The sequence below is a fragment of the Borostomias antarcticus genome (assembly GCF_949987555.1).
Source record: "Borostomias antarcticus genome assembly, chromosome: 9".
In the NCBI taxonomy this organism is placed as follows: Eukaryota; Metazoa; Chordata; class Actinopteri; order Stomiiformes; family Stomiidae; genus Borostomias; species Borostomias antarcticus.
In genome coordinates this window covers 7,236,153-7,259,122 of record NC_140242.1, presented here as the reverse complement: position 1 = coordinate 7,259,122, position 22,970 = coordinate 7,236,153, and the positions used below count along the sequence as shown (strand labels likewise).

Genomic DNA, 22,970 nt, shown 5'->3' with positions numbered 1-22,970 from the left:
TGCTTCCAGTCAATATCCAGTCCCTTAAATATAGGCTAGCCTACTAAATGTTTTGTTGAGGTTGAATGTGGGATTCTATGTGTGAAATTATGTTACATGTAAAAGTAATGGTACGCATTTAGTGTGTGTGTGTGTGTGTGGGTGTGTGTGTGTGTGTGTGTGTGTGTGTGTGTGTGTGTGTGTGTGTGTGTCTCCATAGGTGTCTCGTCTCACTATGTGTGTGTGTGTGTGTGTGTGTGTGTGTGTGTGTGTGTGTGTGTGTGTGTGTGTGTGTGTGTGTGTTATAACAACATGACCAGGTAACATTAGCGAGATGATTGTGGACTTCAGGAAAGGAGGAAGGAGCCCCCCACCATCATCATTAACGGAGAGGAAGTGGAGAGAGTGAGCCTCTTCAAATTACTATGGGATGCAGTCAGACATAAATTACCTGACCTGGACATACAACACAGATGCCATCCTAAAGAAGGCACTTTCTGAGGTGCCTGCAGAGGTGGGGCATGGGCACACAAACACTTGAACTTCTACCGCAGCATCATTGAAACCTATACAATAAACACAATAACAATTTACTCTTGCCTATACAATAGACAATAACAACTGACTCAATGATTGATGTACAACTGTATACTTCAATCTTAATAATTGCACTGCCTGTATTACGGTCACTGTCATCCATGATTGGATGGAATAAGTAGACAAGGGTCAATTTGATAGACTGCTAGCCTACAGATTAGGAACCTTATTGATCAAGATCAAGATTCCTTTTATTGGTCACATGTAATGTACGGTGTACAGTCACAGTGAAATGTTGCACAGTGAAATAAACCAGGCCAGGTCCAGCCTGGCTTATGTGCGTGGCTGGCTTGTTTCTGTTCAGGACTGGTAGAACGGAAGCTAGTCATGCCACTGAAATAGCTGTGAATTGAAATGACATGAAATAATGTCTGATAAAATAAGATAGGTATTGTCGCCTGGACACATCAGTTTCAATGCTTTCAATGCTAATCCAGCACAATAAGAGAAGGATGAGCTCACAACAACTAGCAGCAGCTTCCATAACATTAATGGTAGCGGTCAGTGGCTAAAGCAGTTACACTGATGATTCCTGTAACATTAGCTATTTTGCTGCAATTGGTTCAACTTCTGTTTCTGGACAAAGGTAAAGGATAAAAAGTTTGGAGTGAAAGTATGAACGTGTGGAGGTTTGGGGTATAGTCCCATCAGTGGTGTATTTAGGCATGGGTGACATGGGCAGCCGCCCAGGGCGGCATCTCACAGGGGGCGGGAAAAGGAGCAGAAAAAGAAAACAGAAAAAAACAAAGTCAGCGAGAAAAAAACAAACTCCTCGTCCGTCCGTGAATATGTTTGTACGATGTGTACATTTGCAATTGTTTAATAAACACATTTTCAGCACTATTAACCCATGTCTGTCGCTCTATTTCAATGTATTGCTTTTTCATCTGTATGCAGCTGTGTGTGCTGCTATTTTGGCCAGGACTCACCTGAAAAAGAGATGTAAATCTCAGTGTGACTGGTTAAATTGCAGAACAACTGAACAACATACTTCCTGTTAAAATGCTATATGGCATGACTATATTCTTAGATGTTTGTCAAATTGGCATACCCATAGGGCCGTAGGGGATGGGTGGGTGACGGGGGTTTGCCCAGGGAGGCATATACGCTAGAAACGCCACTGAGCACCATAAAGTCACCCCCACCGGGGCCCTGAACCCCGGTCTCCCGGGTAGGATTCCTATGCCCTCACCACTACTCTACTTGTGCAGTGGAGATCGATGGGTTGGTTTTGGTGTCCTTCTTCCAGTCCCTAGTGTGGGTTGGGGTTAGAATAAGGGTTGGGGTTGGGATAGGATCTGACCTCTAAGGAAAGGAGTGTGGGAAAATAGAGATATATTACATTCTACTTGCAAAAAAAAAGTTCAACCTTTCAGATGGTGTTGTAGGAGTACTTTGGAGAAGAAAATATAGTGTTTAAAAAAAAAAAAGTTTTTGTAAGGTTTTATGGAAATGTTGTAATATTACAACGTTGGGTGAATCGGGTAGCAGAATTTCCTATAGGCCATTTTTACTCATTGTCAGAATAACATGGCAAATGTATATATACTTCACTAAAACAACTAAAGGGTTCATTTATATGGTTATGGTTTAGTGTTCATTATTTGGCCTCAGAACAGTATGCATTATGAATAATAACATCAATGTAAGCCATATTTTTAAGAATTGTGATTTTATTAAAAGAACAACAAAATGAAAAACAATACATACAATAAATGTACTAAAGAAACCTAATTACAATATATACACTGGTCACACAATACTGTCTGGCCAACTCTGATTATCATTGTTAAAGGGATGCAAACAGCCCTCCACCCAAGACCACAGCCTGAACATTCACACCTGCTCCACCCTCCCATCTTCCAAGTGACTGCAAATCACTTTGAACACCATTTAAAATCACTTGCTTATTTGCAGTGATAGTCCCAGAAACAGTTCCTGTCATCTGAAAAACACAGACGAACATCACACTTGTGGCATAGTGTGTTGGTGTTCCCTGGACAGCCACCATTCCTGCAGCGCCCTCTCTGTGTCTTCCATGGGAGATGTCCCACTTGATCCTTGCGCACATCCGATGGCGGATGTTGACGTGATGTCTTGGGTGGAGTGCGGTTTGGACTCTCTTCCAGTTGTCTCTTCTGAGCTGAAGATGGCCGTCCCCTCTTTGGCGTTTTGACTGCAGTGTCCACCTGATTAGAACAGAATAAATTAATGTACATGTCAAAGATTCATCAGGATACAAGTCTGAGATATTGCAAACATTTAAATATTAAAATGACAAATGGTAACCGAACTTGATTCTTACCAGAATGAGAGAGGACGCAAGCTGTGCCTGGAACAGTCTCAGTCCCAGGATGCCTTTCTGCGGGACCTTGAGAGCTTCGCAGTCACGTTTGTAGAGGAGCCAGGCGTTGACCACAGCAAGGGTGTTGGTGTGCCAGAAGATGTACATGTACCAGCGACGGGCTTTCAGGAGGAACTTGTACTTGGCTGTGAAGGAGTCCAACAAATCCACACCACCCATGTACTTGTAGGTACCCACAATGTACAGCCTTTGAACTTCAATGTAGGTCTTGTTGGCTTTGTCCCAGCGTTGAGTCGCCTCCACAGGTTCTGTTCCAGCAAAGGATGACACAAGTGTGAGCGCCTTGTTGTCATACCACTTGACCGCAGTGATGTTGTGGTTTTTCTCCACTCTGTAGTCAAAGGCACCTCTCCCCTTCTTCTTCAAGCTCTTCATCTTCGAGGTTGCAGTTGGGTAGGCGCACCTGAGTGATTGATTGAATGAATGAATGGTTTTATTAGTAAGTTTGGCATATGGTACAGAAGCACATATACAGAAGCAATACTAAAAGGATAACACAAAAAGCATAGGGCTTGTTTCCATTGTGGTCCTTACCTGCCAGGCTGTTCTCACATAATGGATGCCGTGACCAAGGAGCTTCTCTAGCAGTGGAACAGATGTAAAGAAGTTGTCTGCGTAGATTTTATATTTCTGACCCGTTGGCAGTGCTTCATCACAACATCCCCTGACAAGCCAAGTTCAGATTTGGCTCGTATTCCATCGCTGCTCCCTTGGTAAACATCAAAGTGTTATGGTTCGGGCCGGGTCCACCCCGGCTCACCCCCTGCTCCCAGTCTGGACCCGCGTCCCTGCCCCAGACCGCTGATTCGCCCCGGACCTCTGGTTCGCCCCGGACCCCTGTGTTCGGTCTTGTGTTCGTTGTCTTGTCTGTTGTCTTGTCTTCTATGTTGGTTTGTGTCTTCCCAGCTCTAGACACCTGTCCCCTCACTAGTCTCACGTCACTCCTGGCCCTCTAGTTCCCCCCTCTAGTTCTATGTCCCAGCCTCGTTCCCTGTTCCCTTCCCTTGTGTCCTTGTTCCTCTGTCCTTGTGTTGGTGTGTTGTTGGTATCCCTCCATGTCCTTGTCTGGGTGATTGTCTGCACCTGTGTCTCGTTATGTCTTGTTGCACACCTGTACGTTGTTCCTTGATTGTTCTCCCAGAGTATACAGGATATGCCCTCCTGTTTCCTTTGTTCTCTGTCGGTTCATTGTCAATGTTAGTGTTTCCTCCCGGTGTTCCTCTGTTTTTTGGTTATTAAAACCTATATTTTGAACCTGCGCTGCTTGCCTGCCGTCTGCTTATGGGTCCTACCTCCATCTACCAGCCTCAAACCCTAACACAAAGTCACACATCATGCCAGATATGCCAGTTGTCACCCATACTTTGAAGCCCCATGGGTGTGGCTTGCCTCGCATGTATTGCTTGATGCTGCTGAATCTCCTCTTGAACGGTATCATCATCTCATCCACAGAGTTGTGCTCTTCTGGTACCACCTGGCACTTCTCTCTGAACGAATCAAGCCAGGGTCTGATTTTCCAGAGTTTGTCCTTCTTTTCCCTCTCTGGCACTGTCAAGTTGTCAACTAGATGTAAGGACGTCAACACAGACTGAAATCTGTTGCGTGGCATCACATCAGCTACAGGGGCGTGTTGTGTGTCGGCTTCCCAGTACATTCGGCATCCATTCATTTGTACAAGGCCCATCTTCAGGTACATGCCCATCATTTGCTTTAATTTCTTTTCTACTTGTGTTTACTGATGTTCTTTTTGTTTGAAGGCTGTACACATTTGTGTTTGTTGTCAGATACTCAATCATGTCTTCGGACACAAACTGGCGGAAGTATTGCAGTGTGTGGCGAGAACTCACATCTTCAGTTAGAGGTGGACCAGAAAAATCTGTATTAGGGCTGTTTAAATTATTTTTCTGCCACTGATATCTTTCAAGGGGCTGGGCATGTTTGGCCGGTTGGGGTGGCTGAATGTTTGCATCTACTGGGCAGTCAGTGGGTTTAGTGGGTGCTTGATTTTCTCCACAGGCCTCTTCATCTGACTCTTCGTCAGTTTCAGTGAAGTCGATATCCACATCACTTTCTCTATTCTGTACAGCATCCAACACATCCCTTGCAGTAAAGCGAGGCTCGCTCCTTGCTTGTGGCATTCTGAAATGAAAATAAAAAACTTTAGTACATTAGGAGTGTTTACACATCTCAATGCAGTACACATTTCACAAGTCACACAATACTATCTGGCCGACCGATTGTGCTTTGCTTATCCTCACAAAGGGAGTGATGATGGTCCTAAGTGGGCGATCCCCACCAACCCTCACATGAACAGTGATGATGGTCCAAAGTGAGCAACACCCACATGAACATCACCACCTTTGCATCACAAAATGCAAATGGCTTCCTCCAGGAACTAACTTTAACCAACTGAAACATTATTTGATATCTACAAACAGAAGTAGATACTGATCTGTTGAAAGTGATTACTAAAACATTGTAAGCAATGCAATTTTATAAGCTAATGCAGTATATTTGTCTTCGAGTACAATTGGTTACAAATATTATTGGAAATTAGAAATTAAAGTAAAAATGCACATATAGCCTACATTATATATAATGAGGTATGCAATGTGGGGAAAATATGAATAACTGTATAAATGTATTGTGAAAACTATAAGACTCCACTTAGCCAGGTATGTAAACTAACAGTACCACATGGATATTTGCTACCACACTGTCCCATTGTTGTAAAAATGCAACAAATATAAAACATGCTCTAATTTACATTTGGGGGAAATGTTTCACAATAATAACATATGTACATGTTCTAGACATTCTAATGATCACCCAACAAATATTACAGGCATTTTACTTACTTATATGTGATGAATTCAGTCCAGTGAAACAGAGTTGTTGCTCAGTCAAGAATTTTGATGTTTCCTGGCCCTGTGGGGGGTACTTATATGCAAATATCCTGGCCAATAGCATTGCAAGACTAAACAATAGGATCCAATGACGATGTTTATGTGAAAAAAGAACAAGAAAACAAATTATTTATACCCTTTTTTAGATAAAATACGAATGTTGTAATATTACAACAGTGGGTCTTCCAGGGATAAAGGTTGGGGTTGGGACAGGATCTGACCTATAAGGCAAGGGGTAAAGGTCAGAGTGAAAGGATGAACATGTGGAGGTTTGGGGTATAGTCCCATAAAATCATCCCCACCGGGTCTTGATCCCCGGTCTCCTGTGGGAGTCCATTGCTCTCACCACTACTCTACGGCCCAGTCCCAATGTCCCCCCTAAACCCTCAAGCCCTGAGCCCTCACAGACTTATTGACGTCACCTGGTAAAGTGGTTGAGTGCGCGAGGCTGCAAGGGCTCGAAGTGGTATAAAAAGGAATGGGACAGCACTTGTGACATCACATTACGTTGACGTGAAAACATATGTCTTACTATTGTGGGTGTGGGGCTTTTTATCAATTTGTCAATTTTACATGTTTTTCTTGTAGGCCTTCATGTAAATTAATTTTGGCCTGAGTCAAATCCCCTTTACATTATCCGAAATCTGTGTTACCCTCAAAACATGTCTGTTCAACTTGTTGAAATCATTTCATTTTGTGGTCATATGCGAACTACATTACTGCCTGTGATTCTTGTTTGTGATGAATCCAAAAGTATTTACTTAAGAATGATAATACACGTTCCTGCACCTCACAACTCTTTCCATATTCATGTTGGAAATCTCAATTCAAAGAACACTGCACCGAAATGGGTGATTAATGTCATACTGCTTTTAACTGGGAAATCATATGATTTAGAGCAACAGAAATCGATGTAATTTATAACCATAGCCTACATATTTTTACACAAATCACATTATACAAACCCATGGGGTTAATAACCCATACTTAAAAATAATGAAACCAAAATAATTATAAGGCTACTTGTGCAGATAAGCAAGTCCAGCTAAAAACATGAAAACATTTTGTTTTGTAACGTGAACATTAGGGTTGGTTGATCTGTCCGTGCTTGTTTATTGGCTGTTCTTCAGGTAACCCCGTGTTTCACGTCACAACGATATGAACTGTGGGTAATTCCCTTAGGCTAAGTCTGCTGAAATGCAGACTTACGGGAAGGGGCCATAAAGGGCTCAAAATGGCTGCCGGAGAGCCCTCACGCACTTGCCGAGTTGACATTGGGACACCCCTAAGCCCTCGCGGACTTCGCGGGAGCGCGCTCTTAAGTCTGCGAGTCTGCAAGGGTGGACATTGGGACTGGGCCTACTTGTGCAGTGGAGATCGGCGAGTTGATTTTGGTGTCCTTCTTTATTTTGGTGTGCTGGGACTACTGCTTCTTGTGGTGCCAACCGAGAAATGCAGGTCAACATTTAACAGAGGGAGGGAGGGAGTGATAACCAGACAAACGCTATCCTAGGTGTGCTGGCTTACAGCCATGCACAAAAAGAGGGGGCATGGGTGAGCTATGTAGGCCTACATGCTATAGCTATAGTGAGGGGGGCTGCTCACCTTATTGGGAACCTTATGCTTATTCCTAGGAACTGGAATGAGGAATTAATTAGTGCCAATAAGATATTGTAAGGACAAGTAATAATAATTGCAGCTGTAGCTATCTGTCCTGGTAATATATGGAAAATAAACTTTGTATTCTATTATTTTCTATTCTGTGTGTGTGTGTGTGTGTGTGTGTGTGTGTGTGTGTGTGTGTGTGCGCGCGCGCGCGCGCGCGCGTGAGTGAGTGAGTGAGTGACTGACTGAAATCTCTATTAACACTTTCCACATTGTGCGAGCTATTTTGGTTTGGCTCTAGGGCTATGAGATCTCTACGTCGCTTTCGCATGAAGGTTACACGGGGTGAGTGCAATGAGATTTCACTAATGGAACGTTAGGTTCAAATAACATCTGCTTCCTGGATGAAACCAACACTATAGGCAAAGTGGGTCACCCCTCGACAAGACAATTAAACAGTGTAATTTTAGTAATTTTAAATGTGATTGAATAAATACATTAACACTTATTCCATACAGATACACTTGAAATGTGAAACATACTAGCCCTGTATGACCTCATTTATGTTTGGAGGATAGGGTCAACTTCGTGATATTATACACAGCAAAAACGTTTTTTTTTTCTCAAGCCTAAATTTAGTGTACGAGTTGTCGTTATTATTTATGCGGAGTGACGTACCGTCAACGCGCCGTTTCTATTGGCCTAAAACGGGACAGACTTTACCAACCCCCACCGGTCCGTATAAATGTGAAGTGAAAACAAAGGCCAGCTCAGTACAGCTGATTCAGACCCAGCCAGTCTTTGCTGCATGCAACTCTCCCGACAGCAGCGTCAGGATCCCAGACTGACTGCGGAGGATAAACTCCTGGGAAGCGAATGAAGAAACTTTTACTGCTTCACTTCACATACAGAGGATTAGTGAGAAAAGGAAAAAAGAGTAAAAGAAGAAAATGGCAAACTTTAAATTACGGAAAGCGGAACCCAAAGACGTGCCAGACCTATTGCGCCTCATAAAGGTAGGCCTTTGTCACAAGGCTGTTTAATTTAGGCTTGAAGTCGAATTTAAACGAGTTTTTAGGCCTAACGGTACATAAACGGTTAGTATAGTTAGAGGACAACCGTTCTGATCACTGCCTATGTTTTGTATTGAGGACGGATGTAGGCTTGGGGTGATGTATAACTACTGCACTGTAAAAACAGTTTCCGCTGGAAATCCGTCTGTCTTTATAGTTGGTCTGCACTGCGTCGGCAGGATAACCCGGTTTCCTCCGCTTTGATGATGCGTTGTCGTTAAATTAGCCTATTTTCTATTTATGGAAATGTCAAATCAACTAAGTGCGTTATATTCCTCGTTAACAATAACACTTTGTTTCTCTAGGAACTTGCGAAATATGAAGAAATGGAAGATCAAGTGTTACTGACTGAGAAAGGTGAGTCTGATTTGATTGATTTGAACTCAACTGGATGTGACGGTGTAGCGCAGCGCCTACTGTCTGCTCTCTTGATAAATCGTTAATCCGCTCTCAGACCTGCTGGAGGATGGATTCGGTGACCACCCGTTCTACCACTGCGTCGTGGCGGAGTTCACAGGAGAGCAGAGCAACAACGGTCAGTTATTTTCTGTGTCCAGTCATCAGGACACACGCACAACCTGCTTTCCTCGAATTTGTGAGTTTGGACAGATATTAACAGCAGCTCAGCTCTAACCCCCTCTGTTCATATCTGGGGCGTATGCCTGGCTTGTGTTCGCGGTGAATAGCCTACTTCCTGTGTAAAATATTAGAAACTGTATGTGAAGTGTCTGCATCTGTGGCGTGGTTTGCATTTTGAGATGCATGCATGCATGCATACATACACACACACACACACACACCAACTAACTTCCGGATACATACATATATACACACACACACACAAACCAACTTCCGGTATAGTTGTTTTTGTGGCTCAGCCTGTGCAGCTCAGCCTGTGCAGCAAGCGCCTCCTCCACACGCTCCCCCAACACGTATGTTCTCTCAGCGGGTGATATGTAACGGCTTGAGATGAAGGCTCCTGACTTTTTGCGTTGTGTGTGTGTATGCGTGCGCCTTCCTAGGTCCTGCAGTGATTGGCTTTGCCATGTACTACTTCACCTACGACCCCTGGATTGGAAAGCTGCTGTACCTGGAGGACTTCTTTGTGATGACGGAGTACAGGGGTGAGTTGCCCCCCTCCATCCCTCTTCATCTCTCACCTGATTTGATCGGTTCTCTTCAGTTCCTTCAACTTGATTTCTATTTTCTACCCCCCTTACAGGGTTTGGCATCGGATCTGAAATCTTGAAGCTCCTCAGTCATGTGAGTAGAATTGGATTTTGACTGATGGCATCATGTGACTTTAGCGTTGCTATACACTGGACCTTGGCCAGAGTCCCTCAGTTGAGTGAGGTGAAACGATTTTTAAAAAGGTGACTGCTTCGCTGCTTTGTGAGGAGCAGGGGAGCAGAACTGTGTGTCTGTCTGACTTGTTTTCTTTCATCTCTTCCCCTTTCACCTCCTCTGATGTTCCTCCCATCCCCTCCTCTCTCCCTCCTCTCTCTTCTTCCATTCCCCTCCTCTCCTCTCTGTTCCTCCTCTCTCTCTCTCTCTGTTCCTCCTCTCTCTCTCTGTTCCTCCTCTCTCTCTCTGTTCCTCCTCTCTCTCTCTCTCTCTGTTCCTCCTCTCTCTCTCTCTTTCTCTCTCTCTTTCTCTCTCTTTCTCTCTCTTTCTCTCTCTTTCTCTCTCTCTCTCTCTCTCTCTCTCTCTCTCTCTCTCTCTCACAGACAGCAGTGAAGACTCGCTGCAGCAGCATGCACTTCATCGTCGCCGAGGGCAACAAGGCGTCTATAGAGTTCTATAAGCGTCGCGGGGCTGCGGACCTCTCTCTGGAGGAGGGCTGGAGGCTCTTCAGGATCGACAAGGAGTGTCTCCTCAAGATGTCCTCCCCAGCAGAGGAGTGAGCTGGCCCCCGGCCCCAGCTACCGGGAGAGGGGAGAGGGAAAGGGGCCGGTCAGATTCAGACACGGGACGGAGAGTTTGGTCATCACTGTTACGAACGGCTTGACGGAAGCTCTGAAGCGGTTTAATTTTAAGGTCAGGTTCATGCCGCGTTTACGTTCTAAATTTGCAGAGCTTTACAGGCTCACTGGCCGAGTGGCCGGCGCTCTGTGGCGTTCTGTGGCTGGCCAAACTCTCTGCTGACTGCTCTGACCGGCACCTTTGCCTGTCTAGGTTCAGAGTGGAGACGGATATCATGTAGGTTCTTGTTCAGAAGCACATTCATTTTATTTGTGTGATCTCTTGATTTTAGTCTCTCAGCATTTATTCATATTTGGCTAAAAATACTTTCTGTACTCAAATCCATTTTCTTGTCTTCCACTTTCCTTATAGTTTAGGAGAAGTAACCCTGTGATACGAAGTGACCATTTTAATTTAATTGTGGTGCTTATAAACTCTAAATTGCACAGCTACGTTTCTTTTTGTTTGTAAAAAAACAATTAAAACTTAAACACTCTTCATCCTTGTTCCCTCTTTCACTTTGGAACCATTTCCGTGTGATGACATCATCAGGAAACTCATGACCACTGCCATGTCTTCTCTGTGAGGGGCCTGTGTGCTCTCAGTAAGAAGAGCTCATTTGAGAGACGCACAACACTGCTACATCTACTGCACTGACCCTGGAAAACACAACAATCTAGCACAAAGTATCTAGAACATTCTCTCGCACACATACGTTTACAAAGAGACTTTTCTAGAAATCAGTGTCTTTTCTCAGACTGAAACCACGCACACGTACACAATGAAACAAGTGATTCATCAACAGCCACGTACGTCAAGAGGCATTCATTGTTTAACAGCCATTAACTAGAAGGAGAATATGGAGGAAGACTATCCCATATTTACAGACAAATCACAATATTTTGGTCCCAGACTCCCATGTACACAACTGACCTTGGAACTGGTCTTGTTTGTGTTCTTAAACCGCTGGTTACTTATTAACCATTGGCTGAGGGGGGGCAGGTAATTAGGCAATGAGATGCCTAAATACCTCATGACACCGACACCATTTAGAATATATTTTACTATGACTAAAACGGTCTCAGGACAGTCTATATCACAGACTACTTAAGATATACAACCACAATAAATACATTTCTCAACTCAGAAACACGCACACCACCCCAGACACAATCTCTCACAAATGCCAACATGACACTGGATATACCCTTTCTGCGTTGAAAGGAATGCCACGGTCAAGGGGTTAAACTCCACTTCCCCTCTGAACTCCCTGACCAGGGTTTACGGTCTCGGGAGGGCGGTGGGGGTTGATGTCTGCAGTGTTCGCTGCACAGAGGCCCACTGCTCCTTTAACAGCAAGAAGAGGACAGCTCATTGTTACCCTGCCCTGTCAGACTAGTCTCAGTGCACCACACTCCTAGACTAAACTATGTTAGCCTAGGCTTGGACGCTTTCAGGAGGTAAACAGTGGATTCCATGTGGGTTGTACTTGGGCGTTCTAAACCAGACTTTTATCCAGGCCTCCTGTGTAACAATGAAACCATTCTACTTACATAACACTGGTATTATTGTCATCTACAGTGTGCCTGGATGATAACCAGATTGGAACCTGACTGAACACTGGAGTTCATAGTTACAGTGAATATGTGCAACTCACAATTATACTAAGTCACTATACTTTTGAAATAATAAAGACATTGACTCAGTCATACAGTATATTTTCATATTGGTTTGTTTGGTTTTATTTGGACCATATCTTGTACACTATACTACTGGGCAGCAGGAATTAAAACAATCAGTCATTCATTCAACAATTATATACATATATTACTGTAAGGACCACGGTGCTCTCTATTATGTATCAATGACAAGGAAGTGCTGTCTCAGTGAATAAATATACAAATACGGTCAAAGCAATGTAGGAGGACATTGGCCTGACATACTGTAACACCAGGAGGAAAAGGCATAATGTTGTTGGGCAGGTTTATGTGTTGGCACGGAGTGGGTGGTTCATGTAACACAGCAAAAAAAAAAAAAGAATTCCTGGAGGACAAAGCTCTTCAATCCATTGCAATTTGACCGGACAGTTGCTGTAGAAAGTTGAGTTAATCATTTTCAAGGTATTTCCCCCCATTCACGGAGCCACGTAAAGCGTCACGTTACAAATAACACTGGCATGACGACGTCACATCTGTGATATGAGGTGAAACTTAAAACCTGTATCCCAATGACTTTGACATTTGCTAAACTCAATGTGTGTCTCTCCGAGAGAGAGAAAGAGCTGTCCGGGTTCGATATCTACACAGGTCATAGACGTGCGTGGCAGACATGGGGACAGGTCACAGGTGGCCGTGTAGCGTGTGTGTGTGTGTGTCCGCTGGAGTCTCTCTTTCAGCTGGAAGGACTACTTCCATCTGTCTTCGCCTCCTTCGCAACCTGGGGGGTCAAACACGGTACACAAGCTCTGACTCTCATCCCATGACTCACAGCACTGTGGACACACACAGTATACAGTACACTAACTACCTAGTTTGCGGAAGTTTACACACGTATGTGCTGCGACTAAATAGTTTTATGCTAAATATTTAAAAAAGCCTTTCCAGATGATCTAGAATCTTACTTTATGGCGAATTATATGTCAGAACGCCAACTAACACCTCTGTGAGTTTCTTGTCTTTGAAATTGAGAGTTTAACATGTTTTTGAATGATTTTTCAAGGTGCCCACCCACATCCATTGTATGACCAAAACGGTGGTAGAGCAATTATCAGACTTTCTCAAAAGTGCTAGTTTTGTCAACTTTTTGATCTGAACCATTGTATATGATCATAAGTAACCTTAAAACAGGGCTAAACATGATTTTTCCCTTTACTACTCCTTTAACGAGACCTTGCTTGCCGGGCTCACCTTTTTACCAAATGGCTGCTGTTTCCATAGCGTCTCCATGGTAGCGCGTCCGCGCAAGCCCCAAGCGTACACAGAGTCTCTGCTCACCTGGGAGACAAAGAGAACAACGATGCTACTGATGCACCAGGAGAGAGCACGCACACGCACACACACACACACACACACAAGCTATAAAGAGGGCTAGAGCTAATGACTGTATGGAAACAAGCAGCATGAGAGAGGTCCGGAGGTCAAACTCACAATACAATCCAACACAAATCATCCATAAATAACCCAGTCCGCACCAATATTCCACACCGTCGCCAACATGAAATAGGCCACTAGCCGCCAATAAACTACAAAGCAACAGCCCAGCGGTCACATGTTTCCAACCCAAACCTTTGAGCTCCTGTGCAGTCATCACTTCTACATCCTCCTGTTCCTATTTTCATCCCATCTGTTTTCATATCTGCATCCTCCACTCTGTCTGGTGTCTGTGTGTGAGTGTGTGTGTGCTGTCTGGTGTGTGTGTGTGTGTGTGCAGGGCTTGACATTCAGGCATATTTGCAGAGCCAGAACCATTTGAAATTTTTCTGGTCGGAATGCGTAAATAAATGACTAGCCCAGGATCGTCTCTCTCTGAGGGTTAAGAGAACGGGAAACAGAGTTTGATCGATCCGTTTAGTCTCATACTGGGCCACAGCTTACAGTGTGTACTAGTGTGCATCTCAACATTGGCAACACCAGGCCCGGTAGGAATCTGCCTCCTCTACGTCCGCACTTCATACGTGTTTGTGTCATGTTCAGCGATGTGATGTGATCCTCTAGAGCTCTGTTCCACGATCAGGTGGCCCAGCTCACGAATATGCGGTCTGGCGCACAAAACCTTGGTGGAAATAACCGCGGGAGGAAATGACCCGAGGTCACTTCTCTAGCCCCGGTGGTTCTCCAACCTACGTCTGGCCAGCTGGCAAAATAGGTTGTCAAGCCTTGCTGTGTGTGTGTGTGTGTGTGTGTGTGTGTGTGTGATGGGTGTGCTGACTTTCACACCTATGTAAAGTTGAAAACACAGACCCGAAATATCCATCTCACACCTGGCTGACTGCGCAAGGCCAACGGGAAGAGGGCAAAGTAAAACACACACACACATGCCCGCACACACACACATGCACGCACACACACACACACACACACACATACACACGCACACACACACCTTCCTGCAGGAAACCGGCGCCCCTCCAGATAAGAGGAGGGGAACGCCCCACATCATCGCAAACACACACACCCATGCCGCGGGGCCGTTACCTTGGCGATTTGGGCAGCCTCCTGGGGGTAGAACATGGAGGCGCTGAGAGCCATCAGTCCCAGAGGAAACGCTAGCCGCTTCACCCTAGAGCCTGCCACGCAGAGACAACACCACAGAGGGGGGTCAAACGTCAATACCGGTCTCCTTAAACTAGTCACCCAACGTGTATCACATTACCGCAATCCATTTTCTGAAGTAAAGCTCATGTTAAAAGATGTTTGCATTTTCGTGTTTTACTTACATTTCAAAAGTTGAACATGACGGCTTTAAAACGTAATTTTTAAGTTGTTCCCTCGTTGCGCTGACAAACTCGTCCCAGTTACTTTCAAAACATTTTCAGTAGTTTTCATGTTATATTATTTTCGTTCGAATTCGTTGAACTCATGCGCTATATTCTCTAATCCACCTACGCTAGATTCTCTACCCAGCGCTCCTAGCAACGGCTGCCATGTAAACAGGAAGAAGACAGACCGTTGGCATAGGCCAGGCCCCAAGGATTCAAAATCTTAAGTGAAGCCCTATTGAACCACGCCATCTTTGACAAAAACACGTCACTGATACCTTTGACATGCGCAGTCAAAGGTATCAATTACGCGTTCTTGTAGTCCACGAACAGATTGCGTTCGTGTTCTCTCCCCGCTGAGTTAGCGATGAAAAGCGGCTTGCTTATTAATCTACTTTCGTCAAATATATCCGTTGGAAAACATATTTTGTCATCCAGGCATCTTAGTTTTAACAGTATAATTGTGACTCAACATGATTTGTTTGCTAGTAGGTGGTATTCATTCTGTTCACAACAATGCGATGGGCAGCCAGGCGAAAAGCTCCAGGGGACCTTGTCCCAGGCGAGTTGAACAGCTGTCCACCCAGAGACGGGATCTCTCGTTGCGGCATGAAGTTCGCGGCTAACCCACCGAGCTCGAAACAGAATGAATACCACCTACTAGCAAACAAAACATGTTGCGGACTAGCTCACATAACTTCCCTTTAAAATTCACCGCCACTGTTACTACTACTTTTCGTTTTCTGATTCCGTCTGGCAGAACATCAGAGGATCTTTGGTGTTTCCTGATTCCGTCTGGCAGAACGTCAGAGGATCTTTGTTGTTTTCTGATTCCGTCTGGCAGAACGTCAGAGGATCTTTGGTGTTTTCTGATTCCGTCTGGCAGAACGTCTGGGGATCTTTGGTGTTTTCTGATTCCGTCTGGCAGAACGTCAGAGGATCTTTGGTGTTTTCTGATTCCGTCTGGCAGAACGTCAGAGGATCTTTGGTGTTTTCTGATTCCGTCTGGCAGAACGTCAGAGGATCTGTGGTGTTTTCTGATTCCGTCTGGCAGAACGTCAGACACTACTCCAGCCCCCACCTCCTACTCCCAACTCCTCCCTTCTCCCTGATGATTTCGCCAACTTCTTTGACAAGAAAGTTAACGATATCAGATCCTCTTTCCCCCCTCCCCCGGTCAACGCTCCATGCACGAAACTCACCCCCCCATCCCCACCCTCTCTCCACTCCCTGCTCCCCCCCTCCTCTCCACGCCCAACCATATCCCACTTTTCTCCCCTCTCCCCCAACGAGGCCCTCAACCTTGTAACATCTAACCGCCCCACCACGTGCTCCCTAGACCCTGTTCCCTCGACTCTCCTTCAGTCTGTTACACCCGAACTCCTTCCCTTCCTAACCCACCTCATCAATGCATCTCTTGTATCAGGATGTTTTCCCTCTGCTTTCAAGACTGCCAGAGTCACCCCCCTCCTAAAGAAACCATCTCTCGACCCCTCTGATGTCAAAAACTACAGACCGGTTTCCCTTCTATCCTTTCTATCCAAAACACTTGAACATGCTATCTTTAACCAACTGTCTTCGTACCTCCACCAGAACGACCTCCTAGATCCCCACCAATCCGGGTTCAAGGCTGGCCACTCGACAGAGACAGCCCTCCTTGCAGTAACAGAGTCACTCCATGCCGCTAGAGCGAACTCTCTCTCCTCTGTCCTGTTACTCCTAGACCTGTCAGCAGCATTTGATACGGTAGACCACCAGATCCTCCTCTCCACCCTCGAGGAGAAAGGCATCGATGGCTCTGCACACTCCCTGTTTGCATCCTACCTGACGGGCCGCTCCTACCAGGTGACATGGAGAGGGTCGACGTCGGAACCGCGTAGTCTGACTACGGGGGTTCCACAAGGGTCTGTCCTGGGTCCTCTCCTGTTTTCCCTCTACACTACATCTCTGGGCTCTGTCATTCGCTCGCATGGCTTCTCCTATCACTGCTATGCCGATGACACCCAACTGGTTCTGTCATTTCCCCCTTCTGATACAGAAGTGGAGACACGCATAGCTGGGTGCTTGGCTGACATTTCGGAGTGGATGACGACACATCACCTCAAGCTCAATCTGGACAAGACTGAGCTGCTGTTCCTCCCGGGGAAGGGCTGTCCGCACCGGGACCTGGCCATCACCATTGAAGACACAGTGGTGACCCCGACTCGGACTGCGAGGAATCTGGGTGTGACCCTGGATGACCAACTGTCATTTTCCTCACATGTCACATCCGTCACACGTTCCTGCAGATTCATGCTCTACAACATCAGGAGGATTCGCCCTTTCCTCACTAATGAAACGGCGCAGGTACTCATCCAGGCCTTGGTCATCTCCCGCCTGGACTACTGCAACTCCCTCCTCGCGGGGGCACCGGCGTCAGCCATTAAACCTCTGGAACTTGTCCAGAAAGCTGCTGCTCGCCTGGTGTTCAACCACCCCAAATTCTCCCACACAACTTCCCTCCTCCGTTCCCTATTGATGAAAATGTATAGAGCTGGCTGTATCAAGAAATGTTCATCTGAATATGTGTAAGCCTGGTTATAGGGAGAGGACGTGTCTCCACCGGACAGATTTACATGTTACCTAGGTCAAGGGTGACATGCTCACATGTGGTGTACAAACACCGACTGTTTTAGATACTGGGGCGTCAGGCGCCTCATCCTATCTTTGCTTCAAGGCCGTCTTTCGAGAAGAGAGAGACAGCTTTGTGTAGAAGGAAGGAGGGGGGTGTGGGACACCCCCCCTTCTCCAAGTGTTAAAACCACTATTCAGTTTGCATATGCTTTGATTTGGGTTCAGACAGCATACAGAGAGGTCAACTGTACACTAGGCATGCCATCGTCTTTTGTATGTAAAACCTTCTGGAATAAACCGCGTTTGCTGAGGCTCAAATCCCGTGTTGGAGAGATTCATTTGGAACACCTGAGAAAGGAGACACTGGACTGTGTGGTATATCTAGAGATTGGGGGTCCGTCTTTTATTGGAAACGAGAAAACACAACGCAGAGCTAATCAAGGACAATAATAAAAGACAAAGAGATTCAACACTACACTGGCTCCCTGTAGCGGCTCGCATCCAGTTTAAAACTCTGGTGCTAACCTACAGGGCAATGAAAGGAACAGCCCCCTCCTACCTCCAGGCCATGGTCAAACCCTACATCCCCTCCCGACCACTACGCTCTGCTACCTCAGGGCGACTGGTTGCCCCGTCACTCCGAGGCTCCTGCGGTCGATCGACACGGTCACGGCTCTTCTCTGTCCTGGCCCCGCAGTGGTGGAATGAGCTGCCCACTGATGTCAGGACAGCAGAGTCGCTGCCCATCTTTCGTCGCAGGCTCAAAACTCATCTCTTCAAGAAGTACTACAACAATCCTCCCACCTAAGCACTTATTATATTGCACTGTACTTTAGATTGTGATTCTTGCACTTTGCCTTCAGCACTAGATTATGCTCTTAGTCACTTGTTTTAGAAAGAAGATGCACTTGTGAGTTCTGGCAAGTAGTAGTACATTGGCTCTTCCTACGTTAAATGCAATTATTGTTAGTCGCTTTGGATAAAAGCATCTGCTAAATGACTGTAATGTAATGTAAATTTAATGTAATGTCAGAGGATCTTTGGTGTTTTCTGATTCCGTCTGGCAGAACGTCAGAGGATCTTTGGTGTTTTTTGATTCCGTCTGGCAGAACGTCAGAGGATCTGTGGTGTTTTCTGATTCCGTCTGGCAGAACGTCAGAGGATCTTTGGTGTTTTCGTTGGGTATTATAGTCTGCATGCGCTCAAGGCCTAGGGAGACGCGTACAAACGACGCACCAAACGACCACGGGACACGCGAGGCAGCCATCTGGAGAATGCGTACACGTACTAGTGTGAAGTATATTTAAGCCGTCTTTACTGGTGTGTGTGTGTGTGTGTGTGTGTGTTACCTTTGGCCAGGTAGAGTCCCAGGATGCCAGAGAAGCCAACCACCCCAACACTGGGGTACAGGTCCTGAGGAGGATCGCTCAGGAACTCGTAGACTCCCGTCACGGTTTGAACACCGCCACTCACAGTGGGCTCCACGGTCCTGTAGACCTCCTGGGTGCAACAGGATATGACATCACAAAAGATGGGGGGGGTCAGAGGATGAGTAAGGTTCTATTAATACACCCATGGTAAGGTAAGGTTAGGTTAGGTTATAAGTGTCCTCCATTCTTCAAGTCCTCTCTACTTTTCTCCTCCTCAGAGCTACTTAGACAAGAGGAGATGATGGCGAGGAACCTCCAAATCTTCTTTTCCAACATTTGGTGGAGAGGGGGGGGAGAGAGGCGGTGAGGAATTTGAAGACATTTGAGACAGCACCACCTGAACTTACCTTATCTCTGATACTCAACCTGGAAAAAGACAAGACTTTGGGGCGAATTCACTAAAGGATTGCGCAGCTTTTCCTGACGCAAAGCCTGTGCAAATAAGTCAAAAATTATGTTTGCTATTCACAAAGCCCTCGCAAAGGGTGAAATACGGTGTTAACTGCGTTGCGTTCGTCATTGCGTTCCTCTGCGCCGGTGTTATTAGCTCATATTTAAATTAGGTAATATGGGCGGAGAATGTTCCCCTTTCTATGCAAATGAACATTATTGCAAAACCCGCCCAATTCACAAAGATCGGCGCAAATTGCCTCACGCAGTAAAAGTGAAATTAATACCGTTTTCAGAAACGTGGTGGTATTTAAGCGCAAGGGGTGTCATGGCCAGCCTTTCCACTGATCATGGCAGCAGTGATTGTTGCGAGGCGAATTCGGCATCGCAATGCCAGTCATGTTGTTCGTGAGAGAATATTTAGAAGAAGGTCACTTTTTGATTTAACACTAGAACCACCGTGGTAGCTGTTTGGACACCAGAGCGCGCAGCTCTTCAGCCAACTGGAGGAAGTCGCGTCTGGGGAGGCTCAGTTGACTATGCGTCTCTCCACCCGTCCCCAGCGAGTCCAAGCTCCCCCAATGAATAATAGGCTACTTATTTATAATAGCCTACATAGCGCGAAACTGTGCGTATAATAGTCTATACGCGAAACTGCGCATTCCCTATAGCTGTTCATTGAATATAGAATTTATACCGATATAGGTATAAATAAATAAAAACATAGCCTACACAATATTTTTTTTATTTGAATGGTCTTGAAAATATTTTGCTTTTGTATGACGGCAGGTATCATCTTCAGCCATGGATGATGACTCCCGTGCGTAATCCTTCCAACGTTGGAGAGGCGGCGTACAACCGGGCTCACATCAGGACGCGCGGTGTGATTGAGTGCACATTTGGAATCCTGAAAAGCCGTTTAGATGCCTAGATCGTACCGGTGGGGCAATGTTATACACTCCCCCAAAAGTATGCCAGATCATCGTGCTGCAACTTGCATAACATAAAATGACAATTTTTCCTTTGTTCGTCTTTTCAAATCATTCCACCTCCGTTTGCAGTCTTCCGCGTTTACACACACAAATGGCACTGACTGATTGGAAAATTAAACCCCAAATATGATTTTTTGCTGCAGTCGTGATATTTTTTGCGGAGAGCTGTGAGACATGTTTTTGAACCTCGTCCGTGAGGCCTTCAAGTTCGCTGTCTGAAAATCGTATCTTTCTTTTTCTGTCTGCCATCGTCCAATGATATGCTTTCGAGTTGTATGCGCTGTATGCGCAGTATTTATAGTCATTTCCTATATCAGCAGCAAATTGCACTCAGCCGCAAACACCGAATGGGCGTGTTTGCGCTGGGATATTATTAGCGCAATGTCTTTAGTGAATAGGTTTTTAAAACGGAGCACATAGCGGGCGCAACTGACGCGCAATATAATGGTGCAATTAGCGGGCGCAATTTGCTTTAGTGAATTCGCCCCTTTGAGTTCACCTGATGTTCTTCTTCTATGGTTTGCATGAGTATGTCAGTTCTTCTTCTATGTTTTGCATGAGTGGGTAGGGAAGGATACAGTCTAGCAGACAGCTGGACTGAATGTGTGTCTCATACAGTAGAATACGGATGTAACCGACAGCGTGTTACATACCTCGGCTTTCTCCAGAGCAGACACACCTGTTTCCTGAAAGAAAACAGAAAGACAAGTGAAACGTACTCACAGATGGATCTCTCCCTCTCTCAAATCTAACACACAAACCCCCAGGAACAAGTCAGGTTCCGGGGTGTACCTTATCCTGTAGAACGCCCTTGGGTATTATACCTGGCATTGATTTGTGTAAGGCTCCGCCCATTTTCTCAGTGATGCTACGCTCTGTTCCACTGGCCCCGCCTCTGGCTCCACGTAGCGGAACTGTGGCTCAGGCGCTGTGTAGAGGGAAGGTAGCTGCGAAACACACACACACACACACACACACACACATTATATTTATCAGCTCCAAAACCGCTCAGTGCATTCATTGTAAATCCCCGTCTACTCAGGACACACAAATTAATCGAACTTCAGCTAGGTTAGTGGATAACTTTACCCCCAGATCCCACCCCTGAAAAAGGCCTTGCCACCCCAGTTGCCGCCCTATTTGTATAGGGGAGATGACCTCTGCCCCCCCCCCCCCAGCTGGAACCCCCGCCACCCTCTTGCCACCCCAGGTGAAACTTGCAAGAACTGCTACTCCTAGGGTGAGCAGCGGCATAGCTACCTCCTCAAGACCCAAAGCCGCGGTTGTCTTCTTGACCTCCCCGGCGGCCCACACAGTCCCCGTCATCAACCCTAGGAGCCCAGGAACTGCGACCGGCAGCGCCATCTGGTGGTGGGAGATATGTACAACAGAGCGAGAGGTCACTGTTAGTCTGCCTGCCTCATGGTGCCGTTACACAATTAATCATCAACGAGAATGCTTAACGAGAGCCTCCGGAGAATGTAACATGGTATATTTGTGATCCGACAATAACTTCGATTTGCCTAGGCTAGAGTAGCCATCTCTGCCAGTGTGGTCCATCCTTAAGGTTAGCTAGCTAGTTAGCTAACATAACCCTTAGCTAGCGCGTTAGCTAGTCGGCTAGAAAGCCAAGGCAGGCTTTTCCAGGTGTGCACAACTGCCAAATATCAATTTGTCATTCTGTCGTCTGTCAACAGCAACTATCTGCTTCCCACTTAGAGTGTTCTGTAATTTAACTATTGAAATATACAGTAGCCAGTTAGCCTACCAGTTTCCCAAGGTTTGACATTTCCTTTCTGAAGATTTGATGCTTTTCTACGGCAAGACTGTAGGGGCAAAACACATTCTCGTGCATACGCGCATGATACAGACACACGCACACACAAAATAAGAGAGACCAATGGTGGAAAGTTGAACAATATGAACATTTATTTCCTTCAAGAAATTACAAATTGTTCCAAATGTATCCTACTCAGATTATACGTTATGTCGATTTGATTTCCTTTTTCTTTTTCAAATACAGTCATCGTACAGGGTATGATTTTATTTTTTATCCTTGATACTCTATTATTTTAACCTACTGAAATACGGAAGGAGGATGACAGAGGGTTAAAAATGCTGAGATATGACAGGCCGTGCCCCAAATAAAAATGACAGTAGTATTGGATGCACAGTTTGACCTGCAATAAGCAGTTTGAAGACTTGGGTTTTGGCATATATTATAGTTTGATATTGAGACAGTAATTCAGACATATTAACAAATAATGACACATAGGCGACATAAACAGGAAGGGGCTGATGACAGAAGGCCATTCTCTACCCAAACCTGCCTTCGCCATGTTAATGCAGTGTGTCTGATTACAAGCTGCTACTACCCGTGAACAGACATGTCACACTTACAGCCGAGGATATCCACCTGTGAGGGGGTTCAAGATAGTACAGTACTTTAACCAGTCAGCCATTTTCTTTGACCACAAATATATTAAGCACAGTGCTGGACTTGGGCAGGATCTCACCAGGGCAGAGCACCAACAGCTCAAATGTTCTACTGCTTGAGTTCCTGTTCCTATTAGAGAATATC

The 22,970-nt window shown here is 45.6% G+C and overlaps 2 protein-coding genes across 2 annotated transcripts; one reads left to right on the top strand and one right to left on the bottom strand.

The window, feature by feature from the left end:
• The first annotated feature begins 8,242 nt into the window (after positions 1-8,242).
• Positions 8,243-10,985, top strand: LOC311313079 (diamine acetyltransferase 1-like). The gene is made up of 6 exons (XM_084443115.1): positions 8,243-8,468; positions 8,831-8,882; positions 8,980-9,060; positions 9,548-9,649; positions 9,748-9,788; positions 10,253-10,985. The coding sequence occupies exons 1-6, from the start codon at positions 8,403-8,405 to the stop codon at positions 10,427-10,429; spliced, it is 519 nt and encodes a 172-aa protein (XP_084299241.1). The 5' UTR covers positions 8,243-8,402; the 3' UTR covers positions 10,430-10,985.
• A 1,241-nt stretch (positions 10,986-12,226) lies between these two features.
• On the bottom strand, positions 12,227-22,199 carry apoob (apolipoprotein O, b). Its single transcript, XM_084443045.1, has 8 exons — positions 22,158-22,199; positions 21,650-21,754; positions 21,214-21,336; positions 21,043-21,075; positions 18,927-19,077; positions 14,681-14,772; positions 13,394-13,480; positions 12,227-12,923 (listed from the first exon to the last, which is right to left on the bottom strand). Exons 1-8 carry the CDS (start codon positions 22,176-22,178, stop codon positions 12,879-12,881), a joined length of 657 nt encoding a protein of 218 aa, XP_084299171.1. The 5' UTR covers positions 22,179-22,199; the 3' UTR covers positions 12,227-12,878.
• Positions 22,200-22,970: the final 771 nt, after the last annotated feature.

Bases quoted from the DNA above. Each gene is read 5' to 3' on its own strand.
- LOC311313079 (XM_084443115.1), top strand. From the start codon at position 8,403: ATGGCAAACTTTAAATTACGGAAAGCGGAACCCAAAGACGTGCCAGAC. The intron at 8,883-8,979 runs GTGAGTCTGATT...ATCCGCTCTCAG, and splicing joins AGTGTTACTGACTGAGAAAG to ACCTGCTGGAGGATGGATTC. The intron at 9,789-10,252 runs GTGAGTAGAATT...TCTCTCTCACAG, and splicing joins TCTTGAAGCTCCTCAGTCAT to ACAGCAGTGAAGACTCGCTG.
- apoob (XM_084443045.1), bottom strand. From the start codon at position 22,178: ATGTCAAACCTTGGGAAACTG. The intron at 21,076-21,213 runs GTATAATACCCA...GTTTTCTTTCAG, and splicing joins CTTACACAAATCAATGCCAG to GAAACAGGTGTGTCTGCTCT. The intron at 19,078-21,042 runs GTATGTAACACG...TGTTGCACCCAG, and splicing joins CTGCTCTGGAGAAAGCCGAG to GAGGTCTACAGGACCGTGGA.